This window comes from Frieseomelitta varia, unplaced genomic scaffold (assembly GCF_011392965.1).
Source record: "Frieseomelitta varia isolate USP_RPSP 00005682 unplaced genomic scaffold, Fvar_1.2 scaffold_358, whole genome shotgun sequence".
Lineage (NCBI taxonomy): Eukaryota > Metazoa > Arthropoda > Insecta > Hymenoptera > Apidae > Frieseomelitta > Frieseomelitta varia.
The window spans coordinates 655,926-675,316 of record NW_025110099.1 but is presented as its reverse complement, the minus strand read 5'-3'; the positions used below and the strand labels follow the sequence as shown (position 1 = coordinate 675,316).

Sequence of the window (19,391 nt, the reverse complement as noted above, 5' to 3'; positions counted from 1 at the left end):
GAAGTGATTTTGTACACGCATAAGGGGCATTTTATTTTTACAAACGATGAGTAACAAGAACATGGACTTAATATGCAATAAAGCAATAAAGAAATAAATAAATATATATACATGAATTTGATCAGTTAAATGGTTAAGTCTCTGATATAATTAATTATTGAACGTTTGTTATGTTTTGAACAAATATGTGTGAATTACAGACAATCGATTGACAAATGAATAACTTTTGCCAGGTGAATATTTATTGTGTTGACTGACTAATGTGAAGGAAACAATACCTGCACATAATTTGCTACGAAAATACTTGTATTTAATTATTTAGTGATGAATATGTATAAAAACAGTATATATATACATATATATATATGTACATATGTATGTATATATATAATTCAATTATAAATATCTATTACCAAAAACAAGTTTTTCACCAACTATTTTTTATCAACATGGAAACTTCATAGAAAAAAGTTGAAATTCGATATGTCATCTTGTCGATCAGCGATCAACAAGAAATAACACGCGAAAAAACAATGTTAAATAAGACAATGTTTTGTATCTCGCGTGGCCACTCGACTAGTAACGAATATAGCGGCGGCATCGTAACAATTAAGGTACACAATTCGAAAAAAATATTTTTTGATACCTTACAAAGATTAAGGTCTATTTACAATTTTATTTTGAATGACAATTTCGACATATTCTAAGGAAACGTATAAAACATTAAAAGATACTGCATTCACATAAAAAGATCTTCCTCATACACTTTCAGGTCTCTCCTATCTTTATGTGCACTTTTCTGTGAATAATTCGCCGCGATCGGCGACCACATAGAACTGGACGTGGCGTCAGTCATAGATTCTATAATGGGTTGCCTTCGTGCCAGCGATACTTTCAACTGAATGGAAGATACCATACTGCCATCCATCTCGCTAATTGCTCTTTCAGCAGCTTCTGTTTTGTCAAATGTAACGAATCCACGGCTAAAAGAACAAATAAAACAAACAATGCAAATCCAAACCTTTGAATACAATGAAATGTTTGAAATTACTAAAACGGTAATTACTTTTTCTCTGCTTCCATTGAAATATTTATAATATTCCCAAATGTTTGAAAATGCTTCTTTAAAAAATCCTCTGATATCTTGTAGCCGCACACGAATATTGTATTTCCAGCTCTTGGCTTTATTTCTTGCTTAGATGGTGTTTGAACGTCTCTACTGGTGCGTTCCTCTGTGTCTTGAGCACTTACAAAACTATCATACAAATCTTTAACCCTTGGCCTTACTGTTTCTGTTTCTTCTTCTTCCATTTGTGTGGCTGAGAATGGCTGATAGGAGCTTATTGTCTTCTCTGTACTGTTCAACTTTCTTACTAATCCACGTGGTCTTTTAAAGGATTGCTCTGGCCGTTTAGGAGTTTTTGGAGCTGTAATCACTCCAGACTTTATCAACTTCTTAGCAATTTCTCTAGCATCTCTAGCTTCTGTCGGCCGTTTCGGTGCTTGCGGTATTCGTTCAACTTCTTGCTTTGGTGCTTTTAAGTCTTGCAGCGCCTTTTTCTACCAAAGATACACAAAATTATCAACAAAACTCAGAAAGATAATTTACAAACAAGCCAATACGTTCCATTGTAAAACTGAATTTACTAAAGATTTAAAACAAACGTTCAACTAATTTAAATATAACTTGACATAATTCTACAAACACATAACAAATAATTTACAGCATAAAATCTTACAAATTTACTATGTATATATTAAAATGTATAAACATAACCTATCGTATACCTTTCTTTTAAGTTTATTGTACTTCGCTTGCAACATCAATTCTTCTTCGGTTAAATTCGATGGAAAATGTAGGTATACCATATTTTGCATGTAATATAGAAACAAGTAGAAATTTCTCTTGATCCGCGCAAAGATTTTAAAGAAACATTCAGAGTCAATGTCTACACTTCACTTCGTTGGTTCAATGTATGCATCTAAAATTTTGCCACGTATGTTGGCAAGCATGAAAATAAAAATGAGCGGAAATCATCGCTCTGTGGATTTTTAACTTATTTTTCTTTATAGTAATACTATGAAACAAACATTGCACATTTCCCGAGAATAAGTTTTACCCGAACCTGGACGCGTTTTTAGATTAATATTAGTTGATGCAAACAACAAACGTAAATGTAAAAATATTTAAGTTTTTGTCGTATACCTTTACATTATTTTTGTAACATATTTAATTGAGCTTTTGTGATGTAAATGTTGAAATATAAATATGTTCTTCAAATGGAATTAAACAATGCATTACAAAATTGCTACAAGACAAGCAAATACTCGTGTACAAACACTCGATATATCTGTAAGAACATTCCTATGTTGTATTATACATATGTCGCTTTACAGAAGAGAGAATCACGACCTTTTTTTTATCAAAATGATCGATGATCTATATCTTCTATAAGGCGCTAAATGTTACATAGAACAAGTAAATCTGAGTCAAAGAAAATAGCTAGTTTCAACTTTCAATATTTATTCAGTCCATTGCAAACGATTCACGCAGAAAATCATATTAAAAATTAACGAGCGCAACAATCGGCTAAGACAGAAGAGGAGAAACATCAGTAAATTCAAACAACAAAATTCAGTCACTTCAGTATTCAATTATTAATAATTATATAAACATAATTTGATTCGTAATTGTAGTGTATAATACATAAGGACAACACTTGTATCGTCGGTGGTGAAGAGTCCGATAGAAACTACAATCATAACCATAACAGTTCATAAAGTTCGCGGTGATTTAGGACATTGGGCTTATCCGCAAAAAGGATATAAATATGATTTTTTTCAACGTCGTTTGTATTCCTCTGTTATAACATAAATACACGTAAACATTTTCAAAACAATAACCGAATAGACAGAAAAATACTCACGTACGTTTTTAAATATTTAAGAAATATTTAAGATAGTAGTAGGTACAGACAAATATCAAACAGCAAAGAAAGTTAGTGAAATATTAAATACCTTGTACAGGGAGAGCCCCGCGACTCGTGGTCAACATATTGAGAGGTGATTCTACGTATAAAAATGTGTCGAAAAGAAAGAATAAAATTTGTTCATTAAAACAATAAACTTCGTCTTTGAGAAAATTGAGTTTAAAAATTTATCAACTACGCTTGAATTTGGCTTCGATACTGGACGGGCACGAAGATATTCTACGCGCAAAAATAAATAAAAAAACGTAGAATAAAATTTTTTTCGGTTAAGACGTGTTAAAGAAAATCAACTTTCGTGTTTCGTTAAAAATTACCGTAACTACACGTGTACTTGATAAATTTTTCCAGTCGGTCGACCACAAGTCGCGGGACACCCTGTAGATCTTACAATGACGAAGAGATATCTTCTGATTGAGAAAGTTTCAAAAATAACAATTAAACAACGTTCGATCCATCTAAACGAAAAGAAAACTCCAATTGCAGCCTTACGAACTATTCATTTAAATTACTATAAAATATAAATAAATATAAAAAATATCAATTTAAAATATTCCTTTCTTTTCTTTCAAATTTCTTAAAAATTTTATGAATTTCGAAATTTATTATTCGCACATACCCACTATTATGCACAAAGGACATTATTCCAATATTTGGTAATTACAAAAACAATCATTAAAGAGTATTGAAGCCTAGTTCGTTTAAATTACAAATTACAAACAAGATGCAAGATAATATAAAGAGAAACCAAAGTAATCAATAATTGAACAAGAAACTACGAAACTACCGAGAATAATTTTTCAAGTTAATTAATTTCCACAGTTTTAGATTCGTTTTCGTAATAAAACATTGGAAAAGATAAATTTCATCATTTTTCTCCATTTTTCTCTAAATATTGTTACACGCAATTAGATCACTCACGCAATTTTGGTAATAAAATGATGAACTTTGATGAATTTAATAAATCAAAATGTAATCGATAAGAATCACGTAATTTCTCCAATTATCATTAATGATATGCATCAACAAGATTTTTACGGTTTTTCTTTATTCTATAAACATCTAGATTGTCATGTTTATAACAAGTCATCGCATAATCGAATGATTTGAACTAGGCTTCACGTAACAAATATACCATAAATATAAATTACAACTATATATTGAAAACTTCTGAGAGCATTATTGAATAGTCATGCAACAATCGATATCAGTATCTCAAAAGCTAACATACATATATGTTTATGTCTTATAAATTTCTCCCCTTTTTTTTCTTAATCTAATAAATTTTCAATATCTCTATCGATTGTTGATTAATTAATTCAATGCATTCATCTCGAGTGATAAAACAATTGTAAAGAAATAACATAGTAAGTTTTGGACAGTCTATCAAAACGTTCTAATAGTGACAGGGATCAACAACTTCGTATTTAACCCTTTCAGCACCAAAAATTTTCTAACAGCGTGGAATTAGCAAAAAAAAAAAAAAAATGCCGACTCAAACTGCTGATAAATGCAAAGAGGATGATGATGCTACGTGCATGCATTGCATTATCGTACATTTTAATACAAAACATATTTTTATGTATATATATATATTTCTGTTTATATTACGGTGATATTGATATGAAGAAAGATATCAATATTTAATTCATAAGTTTTATTATTTACAAGCATTCATCTACAAAATGTAAATTTAGTGGACTTCTTTCCAAGAATCTCTTATTTTCATTGAAAACTTGATTTGTAGGAAATGGCAGCAATGCCAAAAAATGGCTAAATATACTTTTTGGTTTCTGTTTTCTAGTGGCACAGATTTTTACATGTTCATAATACGTAATGAATGATAAACATAGATAATTACATAAATTAAAACAGACTGTATAGAATACAAGCCTGGTCATGATAAATCTTTATGTTCACATCAATAAATATTTTTTTTTTAACTTAATAATAATGACGCCAAGTTTATATGTGAACAAGTATTGTGAAATGTAAAATTATATGATACAAAATGTAAAATTATCAATAAACTTGGTAAAATATATATTTAATATATTCGAAATTATAACAAGCACTTGTTTCTAAGTAGTAATTTCCAAATAAATCCAGATGCTACTACTATCAAATTATTGAACTCAAGACATGATATTACATATTATATTGTAAGAATGGAATTTAACCTATACTGGCATTAAAAGGGTTAATTATTGTTGTGTCAGATAAATGTTTTTTTCTTTCTTCTTTCTTTCTTTTTTTCTTTCTCTTTTTTTTAATCAACAAATGAATATACTCTGTGCTGCATTTCGATATTAAAATTCTTTAACATTTTAAATAAAACGATTGGCTAAAACGTTTTGATACAGAGATATGTGAAAATATCAAAATTCTTACGGTTAAAAAATATATCAAGAAATTTATGAAAATAATGTAGCTGCAGGAACTCCAAATATATATATCAGTTACACACACACGTATCGTAAGAAGTCCATAGTTTAAATTCGGATTATCACCAAGCAATTGGTGATTCAATTTCTTTCCCTTCTTCTCTTTTGTAATTTACTCCTATTTAGCACTTTCATTATTTTCACTATTATTTGTGCTCTTGAATGAGATTCTATAACTCAGTAATCCATACGTTATTGGGAGTTTTATGATCCTTATAGTCTCGAAACACATCGAAATGAAGCGAGATAATCGAGGTCTAAAATCTTTCGGTAACATGTAATATTTCACAAATTCGAGGAATTTTACGAATCCGATCGGTTCCAAGGACCAAAAGGCTTTAAAGATAAGGAAGCTTTGACATATTGAAGACTTCGTGAAGCACAGAATATTTTGTAATTGTTGAGTACTCGATTCCACAAATACCTGACACGATGTAATCACTTTGTACGCAAACGTTTCATATTCCCACACATACCTATTTAACAATTGTTTTTCAGAGTACTTATGTTCAATAGAGGATCATTCACCATCCAAATATATTCTAAGCGCTTTCTCTTTACGTGCATTGTAACGAGACGCAGAAGAAAGTGGTAAAAAAGGTGATACTTCTCGAATTGCAATATCATTGTACTCTTCTTGGGATGATGATTGTGAAGTTTCCCTACTATCTCTGTTAAACGTAAATTTGACAAATCAATTATTTTTACATCTCATTATGATATCTTTTAATATATATCTATGTAATAATTATTGAATACGTACCTATATAAGAACAGAGCGCCATCCTCAGGATTAAATTCCATTCCAGCAGTTAATCCAATCCAGTCTTGATCATTCTCAATTCGTATAATAGGCATATGTACTGAACCTTTTCCTCTTATAATATTTATATATTTTTCAGGTATATCCGATATTAAAGACAACTAAATTGAAATTGTTCATTTAGTTTTTTGTAACAAATGTACAACAGTCCCAATTCACTTACTTTTTTCATCATTTCTTCTATAGTTGTTTCATCTAATACGATTTCTTGAGGTGGTCCAAGATGAATTTTTGAGATAAAATTTGTCCAACGTCGAACAAATATAATGACTTGATTGCTATTGGTAACTGGATCTTTATCAGGTAACTCTTGTACAATCATCTCAAATTGCGAATAATATTGGAAATCCTTAAACTTTTGATGATCTAAAAGTACTTTTGAAGGTGACACGAAGCACTTTTCCCTTAATCGACATCGTTCGTACGGTATTTCTATATTATATCTTCTTTTCATTTCTGCAAGAATTTCTTTCTTCGCCTGTCCGACAGTCATATCTTCCGAAACAATCCATTCGAACAAAAATTTGCCCTATAAAAAATGAAAAATAGAAGCACTATTATTTAAGCAAAGAGAAAAAATATTCACAAAAATATCTTAATAATTTGGATATTCATACCTCGGCCGAGTCAAGGGAAAACTGATGTAATTTTACTGTAAATTCACCATTACGTAAAGCCCGTCCTATTTCTATCCAAAGTTTTTCTCCATCTTCATAAGAAACAAGTTGACTAAGTAAACAGCTACACTCTGATTCACTACATTCATCAAAGTAACGACAAATTTTAAAATATTCTGCGGGTACACCAACGTATGGCTCTAAGTTTTTCTTCAAAGTATTGAATATCATTCTTTTATCCACTAATACTTTCAAAACTATGACCAAAGTAATCATCATTAAATATCTTTGCAATTTCGAATATTTCATAAAACAAATTTAGGATACATACATTTTTCATTATGATTCGTAAATGGAGTGGCTTTAAAATAATACTCTGAATCGTCGATAATATTGTCCCAGTTTTCGAGTCCAACCTTATTTAACATTTTAATAGCTCGATTACTTGTACTCGATGAAAGATATGGTAATTGAAAGTCTTCGTCCCCTGGAGCATCTCCAACTAAAGTTTTGTCACTATCGCTGAGACTACTGTCTTCGCTGTTACTTTGTTCAGGAGTATGCCACTCTTCGCCCTCTCCTAACTGTGGACTTGCATTTTTTATTGGAGCATCTTCAACAAGTTTTCCGTTCTTTAAAATCTCGTTACATTTTGTACCATTATCTCGAAACGTTTCAGTAATGCTCGCTTTGGATGGGCTGTCAGTCACAGGTTTTTCTTTATCTTCTTCTAACATTGGAATATTTAATTCTTCCAACATTTCTATATTCGGCAAAATGTAACATCATGCAATTATAATTTTAGTAAATATCATATTAATTTTAACAGAATTATGTTTATCACTTACCTTTGCTTGAATTAGGAGGTAACTTTATACGTAATGTTATAATGTTTTCTAACTGTTCAGCAATACCAGATATTGTTGTTTCGAAGTAGGATTTATTACACTCGGCATCATACGAAGTACATACGAAAACTTTAACCAAGTTATAAAAGTCTGAAACTGCTAATATAGCATCGTCGTTCTGTACAAATATCGCGTCTGTTCCGTGTTTTCGTACAACTAACTTCATGTCATCCGGATCCATATTAAACATTGTTCCTACTACTTGCTTATATTCTTTCACTGTTTGCGAAAACGAACTTCGTACAGTTTGTGGCCCTTCAATAAGCTTCTTTCTAGCTATATCGACGACGTACACTTTAGTTAAAATACCTACGAAATAACAAAGAAATATTATTTTTCATCTTATTGATAGCACGTAGGTACATACGTAAAATTAAATACATACCACTTCGTAGATGTGGCTCGAATTTTTGATCTTTATCACGTACTTCTAATAGTAAACTATAACGAGTCACTCGATTATTCCAAATACTTGCAAATGTTTCGTGTTCTCTACCTTCGTAACTAGTCACAATTAAGTCATTGTTGTGGTCGTAAGCAACTAAACGACACTGATTTAAGCTCAACACTCTTTCTAAGCAAAAGTTCTCATAAACATACTTCGTCGTTTCAGCCCAAGTGGCATTAGGCGAGAAGGAAAGTCTACAATGTAATTTTTTATCTTCGTTAGGATGCTGACAATATACTTTTACTCTGGCCAAATCTCTTTCACGACTCTTTCTATCATTGTCTTCATTCTCCTTCATTTTTTTCAACAATTCCTAAAGTGGAATAGTATATGGAATATTACAAAAGCACGATATGAATATTACATTTTACATTATACTACTTTTCCTTACCTGTATGTGTTTTGGAAAATCTTGCACTTGCATGGGCAAAATATTACGAATAGGATCAATTTGTCTATACATGAGCATGTACGCATTAGTACTGCTATAAGCTCCACTAAAATATGACCTAGTTGAACCACCACCATACGTTTTCTGAATATCATCGTGAGTTATCTGTAATATAACTATATGTACAAATACTATTTTTTTAAAAGCATTGTATAATGTTCTCAAATACCTGGGTTACGTTCTGATCATTAAAACAGAACCATTCATTCGTTCTAAAATCTTTTATATAAGCATAATAATGACCACCGCTAGCACTACCGCTATGAATCATAATTGAGAACAACTCATAATTATAAGGTCCTTTTACATTATTGCTACGATCTTTTTCATTTTCGTGATTATGCACAGTGCAATTCGATGTTGAAGGTCCATTACTCATATCTATGCCTAAAAATAATCTATGCTTAAAAATAAATTACTTAAATAGATGTTAATCATAACATGCACATAATGTGTGGAATTAACATACCTTCATCATCATCCTGGTCGTGATTTGTTGAATGATTACTATTAGGAAGACTGTTTTCACACGGAGGACAATCATCATCTAATGTACCACTATCTGTTATAGAATTATCGTCGCATTTCGCTAAACCAATATTTTCATCAGTACTCGGAGATTCTTGATTTGGCATAGAAGCAATAAAAGAATTTAAATTTAATATATCTGGAAAAGTAACCCTAAAATTAAAAGTTTAGTATGAAAGTATAAGACTAATAAAGAACTGTAAACAATAACAATTTATAATAAACTTACTTATCATTAAGCTTAATTCTGTGGAAGGTTTTGAAATCAAAATCGAATCGTTTAAGATGTAGTGTCAGAAGATAGGGAAATTTTGTGAACTTTAATCCTTTATGAGCATCGCATTTTTTATTACATTTTTCACAATGATATTGATTACTTCCTTCCAAAATTTCATGTTGGACAAATGCTCTTAAAGCTTCTTCCTATTATGAATACACATATTTATATTAATTTAATTTATATATTAAAATATAAAATTATACAGAATGATTATAAAAATTGGTACCAAACTTCAAGAGTGTATAGTATTCGTCAAAAGAAGTTTTGATAAACTTAAGATCAAAAATCATATTGAGACTTTTCTGCTGGTTTGGATGACCACTATATGTTTCTGAAGTTTGGCACCAATTTTTATAAATATTCTGTACAAACTTACCACGCTTGTATATGCCACATTACTTCCAAAAGGTCTTACTGGTAATGGTATATCAAGAAAAGTATCTTCCCTTGATTTTTCAGTACTACACTCAAGACATTTAACATAATCAATCATCTTTCCTAACAATATGAAAATTAAATTAGAAACTCCATTCAAATGTACTTAAATATTTTAAATATATATACCTTCATAAAGTCTATTTATCAAATCAGCTTGTTCTGTATTTTTAAATTTTTGTTCTAATGCATCGAACATAACTCTACAAAGTTCTTGAATATCATGTTGTTGCCAGGCCTCTGTTGAATCCCAACCAAAACTCTTTGTTAGTGCTGTTGTTTCTACTGCCGATTTTGTCGATGTCTATAAATACAAATATTTATTTTTTTATTAAATATTTTTACACAATCATACTGTCATTAATCATAGAAATAGTGTTTATACTTGTAAATTTAAAAATAACTTCTGTAATTGATATGGGATACTATTAGCTTCATCTTTTTCTGATCCTTCTACATATTCCCAATTGTACAATGCATTTCGAAATTCAGGAGTCATATATAATGCTTGTAATAAACTATTTAAGTAACATGTCATTGCTTGATTGACTAAACCAACATAGCCTTAAAAAAATATATATATAAATATTTAGTAGTAACATGTATTTTATCATGAAAACATAAAGTAAATATTACTTACATGTTTCAGACTTAATGAGGCTTTTAAAATCAACATTATTATCTTCACCCCATACTGATGAATGATTGGGAGATGGTGGCGGAGGATTATATGCAGTCCGACGGCGCCATTGTTTCTGCAAAATATCTGTTGGATCCATAACTAAAAGTGTGTGCTTGTGCTCAGTTGATGATTCTCGATCGAAAGAAAAATCCACACCAATTTCTGACATTGTTTTATCTTTCACTTCAGATAAATCGATCTAATAGTAACAAAACAACTTTAACTTCTACGTAAACAAAACAGTAAACTGTTGATGAATTGCATTAACAATAGGACAAAACGAGATGTAATTACTAACCAATTTCCTGCCTGATAATAAATACAACTTAAAACTGTCTGGTTGTATTTGACAATGCTCTTCAATATGAACATAAAGATCCTCACCACGGGTAGATTCATGAAGCAGAAGTCTGTCAGCAGTAAAAATCTTATTTTTAACTCCAGATAAATTGCATTGAATGAAACATATTTGACCTGCTCTACAAACCATGATCTGTAAAAAAATTAAACAGAATATATAACATTTGACTGAAATTTCCATTTAAAAAGAACATATATTAAACATTAATGAAAATGCAATACAATATCCTATATACATTCTAAAGAAATTATATAATTCAGTTATTTCAGCTTATACAGCGTCAATTGTTATTTAGTTCCTTAAAAAAGGAATACGTTATTTTTAAACAAATATATATTAATTAGAACGTGTTCAAAGGTGTTTTTAATATACATTAAAATTATTAATCACAAAATAAGACTAAAATATTATCATAAATGTATGAAAGAATAATTACAACATTACTTTCAATTATCAAACATAATATTTAAAGATAATGTTACAAATAGGATCAGTAATTTTCAGACAAATAAAATTGGCATTACGCCATACTAAAGGTAGAAAATGAGCAAGATCTACGCAACGCATTGAGATACTACTCTGCTCAGTATGACACAGTAAGGAAAGCCTATAGAGCCTCCAGTTATATTTAGAATGTCTAAACGAAGACTTGGAAAATGGCTCTCTTCTCCGACATCAGTATTCCCCCTTCTTTTCCTCTTTCTTAGTCGCCCTATTGCTACTTACTTATTCTACTAACTTCTCCTTCTTTTTTTTCCCGTTTCATATGACTGCCAAATAAATGAAAGCTAGTTGTGTAACTTAGAAAAAATTACGCTTAATGAAAAGTTAATAAAAAAGCAAATATAACTTTGCTACATATTGAATAATATTTCATGAATATAGTGCAATGTTGTAATCTTTTGTTAAACGAAGTTGTAGTCACTTTTAATACTTACTGGCAATATATATATGTTAGAGTACAGCCCACATATACCTCTTTATTGTTTCAATCTAAAAAGATTACAAAAACAACATAAAATTACAATTAATATTCCTTTGAGTCCAACATTTTGGAAAACTTTTAAAACTAACATTTTTAACTTGTAACTTGTATCAAGTTACATATATATATATGTAATAAATATGTTTAAAATATCATATGATATATACATATATCTATGTATATACGTATGATATATATGTCTCACATGCATACATGACATACACATATTTATATACATGTATACACGTATGCACATACACACACACATATGTACATATATCATACATACATAACACATACACATACACGCGTGCGGACACACAAATACGTATATAGTATTGAATTATTACGTATTAAATTACATTTCACCAATAACTTCATTCATCAAGTTATTTGAGTATTACTACAGCCGCTGAAAATAGCGATAAAAGTCAACATCTTCTTACATTACTTTTAAACACAAACAAAACGACTATTCGTTCTTTTTGTATACAAAAAAAAAAAAAAAGAACTACGGTTTTCATACGAACGAGGAATCGAACTTAACCGTTCCAATCGTTCCGCGGACTAATTTCGCACGAACAATTTGGTTTTAAATGTCGTCGCATAACAGAACTTTTTTTTTTCTTTTTTTTTTGCCCGCTCAATTGAAACAAAACATACTGTAAACAAGTCACAAAACGGAAAATCCACGAAACGCCAGAGCAACGAAAATATACGTATTCTTTCTTTTCTTTTTTTTAATTCTCACGGTTTTGTCACCGGTTGCGCGTTCGCGTTGCGACGACCAACAGGCGAAAAGCGGACTGCGTTAGCGCGGTCGTGGACGGACGTGTTTACGCGGTGAAGAAGGCGACTGGCCAGACGAGCGAAAATCAGGCGCGCAATAACTCAGGAGATCGGAATGCGCTCTCGTGCCAGTGGTGCCGAGTTAGAACGGGCTTTTTTTCCATTTCGACGACGACCGTAACGAGAAACCGTTGCCCACTCGGGGACGATATCGGGCAGCCTAATGGAAACGGAAACATTCAATTGATGCCCAGTCATGTTAACTGATCCGGCATTAACGGGAACAAACATAACAAGAACATTTTGTGAAATGGCCGGTCAAATACTTCTCTGTTCCTATTTCAATCTCAAACTATCAAAACGGCTTGTACCTGAACGATTTGTACTTCGAATTCTGTGTTAGTCATTCTCAGATCTGTTTCAATCACGTGACAGGCGAGCCGATGTACTTCTCTCTCGTACGTCGGATATAGAAATTCCAGAAGCGACACTTGATCCCTTACCGATATCACTGAGAGACATGTACGACGTTCACTTTACGCCATATTTTCTACATAACACAGTTTGGCACTGCCATGTAACGATGCCAGTGAAAAGGCATGGGGCATAGAATAGACATAACCTAGACGGGAGAACCGATGCGTTTTCTTAGCATTCGGCTTAACTTGCCAATCTTCACCCAATATACTTTTCACCTCTAGCATCACTAGCAATGTGACTTCCAATTGCAATAAATCTCAATCCTAGAATCAAAAAGATAAAAATGCAGAATCCAATAAGTGGCGGAAAGTTGTCTTGTCCCGCGAAATGGTTCTAGATAGATGCGTTCCGACATGTGACAGCACCTCACCTCCCCCCCCCCCCCCCCCCCCCCCCTTTCCCACCTTTCTTCCCAGCCGTTCGATAGACAAGAAAAGTAAATGTGCAACGGATATATGAGTCGCGTGTCTGACAAGGATGGCGATAGCGCTTAATTCCAACGTTTCATCGTTGCACGGCGCTACTCTTTACCAGCGTCCGCGAATCAATCAATTTTTATTTACGAAAAAAAAAGTAATTGACAAGATTAATTTATAATTTTTTTCTTTTTTTTACAATCACATCTTCCTAATTGCCCAGTTTTCTTCTTATATTCATATATTTGTCAGGCATGCGAAACGCATGTGCACGAACTCCAGATGAATGAATTATCGATAGATCGAAACGTTTGTCCGATTGACGTTTAATTTATCGTAAATCGTGCGGAGAGCCTGAATTGAAAGTGAACCCGAAATAAAAGTATTAAAAAGTAATCGACTTTAAAATATACTATGAAAGAGTATATTTAAGTAATATACTATAAAATATAATATGTTATGAAAACATTCTAGTGTATTATAAAACACAGCGGAGAGAAGGCTGTCGGTTCGAGCGGCTTTCGGAACACAGATAGAATTGTTGAGCGACCGTAGCGCTATTCGCATTGTAGCAATATCAATGCATACCAGTCTATGATATATCTGCGATGGTGTATCAGTCGCCATAGAGCTCATAAAATTGCTCGAGGTACTCGATGAATTTCGGGTAAGTTGGCTCGATAATTTTCGTCGATACGACAACCACGAAAACCGGAATTCGACATTCCATTTGGAAGTTGGAATGATATTTATAAAAAATATTTCTTTCTTACGGACACCGCTCGCGAATGACCTTTTTCTGAATATTATAGGATTGAACCGACTAATTCTTTTTTTTTTTTTCACACACAGAATGAAACATAGATCAACGATAGACGAATACTCTTAGTAAAATTCTTCTCTCTTCGGCAATCACAGAATTCGTAAAAGGCTCATTTCACACTTTCAGGATTATAACATTGGAATTTAACATGTCGATTTATATATGAAACTGACAGTTCGTGATTGTTTGAAATCAAAAGATCTTTGCTCCTTTTGCGTGCATTCGATGAATGAGACCTGTCACTGTTGTATCACTTCTGTTACAGGTATTCCAAAATCTTCCTCGTTTCCAATGAAGCTCATTTTACGTAACAAATGACAGATGGATGAAATTCAATTTTGCAAAGCCACTTTTACTTCCACTGTATGATCAGACGGTCAGAATAGAGTCTTGCTTATCAGTAACAGAACACTAATAGCCATCAAGATGAACATCAGCTCAATAAGCATAGGTGATCTCTTCAACTTATTGGAATCCAACAAACTCGCGGAGGTAGAAGAAATAAAAAAGATATTTCATGATTTTTTTTTATCCAGTAAGTAAAATCACGAATTTGAAAGTACCTAGAAGTGATCCTCTCTTTCAAGTCAATGATCTCTTATATTTTTCAGCAAAAGACAATTGGCTGATAAATGGTCTTTTCGATTATTATCTGTCTACAAATTCTTTGAGAGCTGTTGAAATATTAGCTGGCATTCGTGATCCACACGACAAGCATCTCTTAGACCGTTTGTCCGAAGCCCTTTCCAAATCTGGAAGTAGCAGCCAAAGAATTCAAACCCTCACTTTGTTGGGTCATATTGCCCGTCGTCAGCCAACTTGGTTATACAAGCTTGCCAGTCATACTTTATTTCGGGATTTACTTAAATTACTAAAGGTGAAGTTCAGTTTTTAGCAAAGTAACAGGAAAATACATTGCAATACATTGCAATGAACAATGAACTTTTTAATTGATCTGTCTTTTAGATGGAGGTGGATATGTTGTCTCTCATGAGTGCGCTTCTACTTTTGGTGATGTTATTACCGATGTTACCTGCTGCTTTAGGGCCGTACCTCTCAGAAATTTTCGAAGTATTTGGTCGATTAGTCTCTTATTATTATCATCATCAATCGTCATCCGTGTTTTCATCTCCTATGCATTTTACTTCAGCAACAGGGACAATAGATAAAAATCACTTATATTTATTACATCTGCAAGTAAGTATCATTTTTTTTTTTTTTTTTTTGTGCAAAAGAGAAAAAAGGTAATTGATATTTCTTGAATTTCTTGTAGATAGGCCTGTATAGTTTATTTCACAGATTGTATGCCATGTACCCTTGCAACTTCATTTCATATTTGAAACAACAACAACGAGATCAACCGGCTACTTTTATCCATACAATTAGACCAATGCTAGATTCAGTGCGTATGCACCCTTTACTTGTTACTGCATCTAAAGACACCGAGATCTCTGCTGCTAGGTACAGTTTATATCGGAAAAAATAATGATGATTTAGAGGAAGTATTTTGTGTTTATTGTTTATCGTTTATCTGTTATTTTTTAGATGGAAAAAGATGGAACATCATGATGTTATGGCCGAATGCGATCGTTTTACATTGGATAAATATCGAGAAGAAGTATTTCGTACTGCAAACTCACGTTCTACGCCACCCTTAGGTTTGCAAGTTTTGTTCAAATATATATGTATAATTATAAATATACAAATAGTTATGCAACTAGTACATTTTTTAGATTACTCTTCTGTGTGTAATCCAATAAATATCAGTGGAGGAATAGCGTCATCAGAGATCAGCAACGGCGAAGATGATACGTTCTGGTCACCGAGTATATCAGTGCCACCACATAGTCCTCAGTTTCCAGTTACATCTCATGAACAACGATCTGCTCCTTCAACACCTAATAATAATAAAAGCGGCACATCTCCACCGGAAGCCGCAGTCGAAGCCACTCCAGAAACAACTCCTGTTAAGGTATACCTAAAGGCTTCCAAAAATGAAGAAAATATATCGATACAATGTTTAAAATTCTATGTACAGGATCTACGAAAAATGTCAACGAGGCAAGTACCTACTGGTTCTTGCGCAGTACGTGCTCTTACTGCATTTGGTAATGGCACAGTAGGACCAAATTCACGACCATCTACACCAATCCCTTTAAATCCATCTGTATCTGGTTCCGCAATTGGAAGTGGAGATACAAATAATGCACATGGATTTATTCCGCACAAGCTAAGTAAACTTATCGCAGATAGACAAACAATCAATCAACAAAGATCGTCCATCAACGTTGATGAAGATGGAAGATTTTCGGAAATGAATACACATCAAAATGGGAAAAATGATTCTTGGCAAGAAGATCAAGAGGTTCTGTATTTTGTATATTTTTGTATGTAAGGATATTGTGTATTAACGAATATTAGTAGACATGTTTCTACGTTGCATTGTGCAGGTTTTAGAAATTGTAAGCTCTCAAACTACTGGAAAATTCGAAAATTCGAAATATGTCGAACAACAAGAACATCATAATGAAAAAATGCAAAATGCTTTTGCAGATTTGTCACAAAAGGTTTATCAGCTACGTTTGTATTCTCAAAGTCAAGCTTCGACACAACATTTAAATTTGAATTCTCTTTGCAAAGTAAGACATCTTCATAGTGATTTTTATGTTTAATATTTGTTGTGAGAAAAAAAAGAAACCTTAGCACGATGAAAATATATATTTACAGATTCGAAAAAGCAAATCTTGCCCAGATATCAAAATTCAGAGACAAATTAGTAATGATAAAACAGATTCGGTAAAAATAAGGATGAAAAAATTAGAAGATACGGGAACTCAAACGTTCGATTTACTTCCATACGAAGATTTATTGCTAGGAATTCTGGAGCAAAAGACGCAAATCAATTTACAAAAACGTTCTCTGCAAGATACCGAATTTAGATTATCACCAACTGCAATGCTTGATCGTTATGTCGAAGCTTGCACGCATGGTAATAATTATTTATACAAAATGAGTTAATTCAAGAGCTCAATAATAAATCTTGTCATAAACCAACAGAAATTTGAATTAAGTATTTCTCTTCAAAGGAACTAACAGAATTAAGCAGAAACAAAGAAAAGAGAATGGTGGAGAAGACGAACTAGCAGAAGAAGATACTTTCGACGCCGAATGTACGACTCGGTTACTACAACTTATGCAAATGCAATTGCAGTTCGAACGGCACCGTAGAGAGGTTCACGCTGAACGGAATCGACGACTTCTTGGCAAACTGAGGGATTCTCGTGCGTTAGAAGAACATAATTATGCCTTGGTCAGTTGATATTATTTGTTTGTTAACATTTTTAATTCTTGCCGTTGTTAAATACGAAATTCTTATCACGTAGACTGATCGTTTAAAAATAATGGAGAAAGAAGTGGAGAGCTTAAAAACTGAATTAGAGCGTAAAAAGAAAGAAACTTGTCAAGCTGAGGACAAATACAAAGATGCATTGCATAACTGGCAAACAAAGGTAATACCTATAAATTCTATTGACTTTATTACTAATAGAAATTCATATAATAACATGGTTATAACAACGTCAGTGTGTAGAAGAACAACGACAGAATCAAATATTGAAGGAACGTCTCGAATCTATCGAAGTTAAATTGAAGAATGAGCAAAAAAAGGTAGCAGACTGTGAACAACGAATTCAGTCCACAGAAGCTTCTTTATTCGACGCAGGCCATCAATTAAGAGTAGCTTTAAAAGCTGCAAATCGTAGTAAAGAGTTAGAGCGCACTCTCGATTCTGTACAGAAGAAATTTCTTCTACTTGGAGAGGTATTATTTTAAATTATGTATGTATCTTTGCACGAGATATATTGAATTTATTTTTATACATCTAGGCACAAGCGAAATTACAAGAAAGTACATCTGGTCTTTCACCAATGACAAAGCAAGAAGTAACACAAATACAAAAGTCATATGCAGAGGAATTAACTAGTGAGTAAATTTTATTTATTTACAAACAATTATGAAAATATGTTAAAAATAATGTATATTAATATTTGCGTAGATTTACGGCGACAATTAGAGTCACGAATATCTCTTGTAGAAGCTTTAAAGATACGTTTAACTGAATTAGAGAATAAAGAAGCACGAAAAGAAGCGCAACTCGTAGAACTGCAACGGCTTTTACAAGAAACAAAAGATCAACATGAAGCTGAATTGGAAGCCGTCGTATCAAAATACAAAGCACAAGCTGAGATAAACCTTCTTCTTGAAGGTCGTATACTTGAACTTCATGGAATATTAGAGGCAGCGACTTGTAATACTACTGTAAACAATCTAGCTTCTTCAGCATCGCCTAAAGAAAGATCACCTCCATTGTCGGCTAGTTTAGCCTCTTCTAGTGAGGGAAGTCTTGCCTTTATTCATTCAGGTACTGGAATTATAATGAATGACTGCTGTGATACCGCAGGCGAAATTTCTAATCTTCAAGCTATCGTCGAACCTGTACCAAGCCAGGCTACTTCACCATCTCGTCAGAATCAACAAAGACGAATTCCTAAACAAGACTAACGCTACGCAAATCTGACCACCGAGTCTTTTCGCATGCAGCTATTCCGTTTTGCACGCGTGCAACTGTTATCCAGTGATGTGGTATTAAATCAGAAGAAAGTTATTTGTAGCTTTTTATCGACATATTATGCAGAATTCATAAAAATATTATTATCGCGTGATTTCGATAAATAATTGAAAATATACTGGTAATTAATAAAATTACTAGCATGGAATGATTTCACTCTTAAGAAATGAATTCACAATGAATAAATGGTTGAGATATTTTGTGAGCAATTTTATATGTCTCAACTAAACACATCCTTGCATTACTTCCCTTCAATATCTACGGATGATAAACATTTTACTTTCATTTATAAATTCTATCAGTGAAT

At 32.4% G+C, this 19,391-nt stretch overlaps 3 protein-coding genes across 16 annotated transcripts; 1 reads left to right on the top strand and 2 right to left on the bottom strand.

The window, feature by feature from the left end:
- Positions 1-230: 230 nt before the first annotated feature.
- On the bottom strand, positions 231-2,011 carry LOC122530848 (negative elongation factor E). 2 transcript variants are annotated; one of them, XM_043658201.1, is made up of 3 exons: positions 1,789-2,011; positions 1,067-1,560; positions 231-983 (listed from the first exon to the last, which is right to left on the bottom strand). In XM_043658201.1, the coding sequence occupies exons 1-3, from the start codon at positions 1,876-1,878 to the stop codon at positions 740-742; spliced, it is 828 nt and encodes a 275-aa protein (XP_043514136.1). In that variant the 5' UTR covers positions 1,879-2,011; the 3' UTR covers positions 231-739. The 2 variants fall into 2 exon arrangements, with proteins under 2 accessions (XP_043514136.1, XP_043514137.1); XM_043658202.1 differs by having other exon boundaries at positions 1,748-1,973.
- A 623-nt stretch (positions 2,012-2,634) lies between these two features.
- On the bottom strand, positions 2,635-13,515 carry LOC122530846 (ubiquitin carboxyl-terminal hydrolase 47). 12 transcript variants are annotated; one of them, XM_043658197.1, is made up of 19 exons: positions 13,110-13,514; positions 11,903-11,957; positions 11,091-11,096; positions 10,902-11,013; positions 10,562-10,820; positions 10,307-10,485; positions 10,051-10,225; positions 9,863-9,984; positions 9,436-9,629; positions 9,148-9,359; positions 8,848-9,065; positions 8,619-8,783; positions 8,166-8,540; positions 7,720-8,092; positions 7,203-7,634; positions 6,872-7,128; positions 6,418-6,783; positions 6,195-6,355; positions 2,635-6,102 (listed from the first exon to the last, which is right to left on the bottom strand). In XM_043658197.1, exons 5-19 carry the CDS (start codon positions 10,770-10,772, stop codon positions 5,952-5,954), a joined length of 3,591 nt encoding a protein of 1,196 aa, XP_043514132.1. In that variant the 5' UTR covers positions 10,773-10,820; positions 10,902-11,013; positions 11,091-11,096; positions 11,903-11,957; positions 13,110-13,514; the 3' UTR covers positions 2,635-5,951. The 12 variants fall into 12 exon arrangements, with proteins under 12 accessions (XP_043514132.1, XP_043514127.1, XP_043514129.1 ...); XM_043658192.1 differs by having other exon boundaries at positions 10,562-10,802; XM_043658194.1 differs by having other exon boundaries at positions 10,562-10,802; positions 13,242-13,514.
- Positions 13,516-14,185: 670 nt separating this feature from the next.
- On the top strand, positions 14,186-19,293 carry LOC122530852 (hamartin). 2 transcript variants are annotated; one of them, XM_043658207.1, is made up of 15 exons: positions 14,186-14,301; positions 14,723-14,992; positions 15,075-15,334; positions 15,424-15,654; positions 15,731-15,918; positions 16,003-16,115; positions 16,191-16,429; positions 16,496-16,822; positions 16,908-17,096; positions 17,185-17,446; positions 17,544-17,767; positions 17,841-17,966; positions 18,040-18,276; positions 18,342-18,438; positions 18,512-19,293. In XM_043658207.1, the coding sequence occupies exons 2-15, from the start codon at positions 14,884-14,886 to the stop codon at positions 19,015-19,017; spliced, it is 3,108 nt and encodes a 1,035-aa protein (XP_043514142.1). In that variant the 5' UTR covers positions 14,186-14,301; positions 14,723-14,883; the 3' UTR covers positions 19,018-19,293. The 2 variants fall into 2 exon arrangements, with proteins under 2 accessions (XP_043514142.1, XP_043514141.1); XM_043658206.1 differs by having other exon boundaries at positions 15,069-15,334.
- The last annotated feature ends 98 nt before the right edge of the window (positions 19,294-19,391 follow it).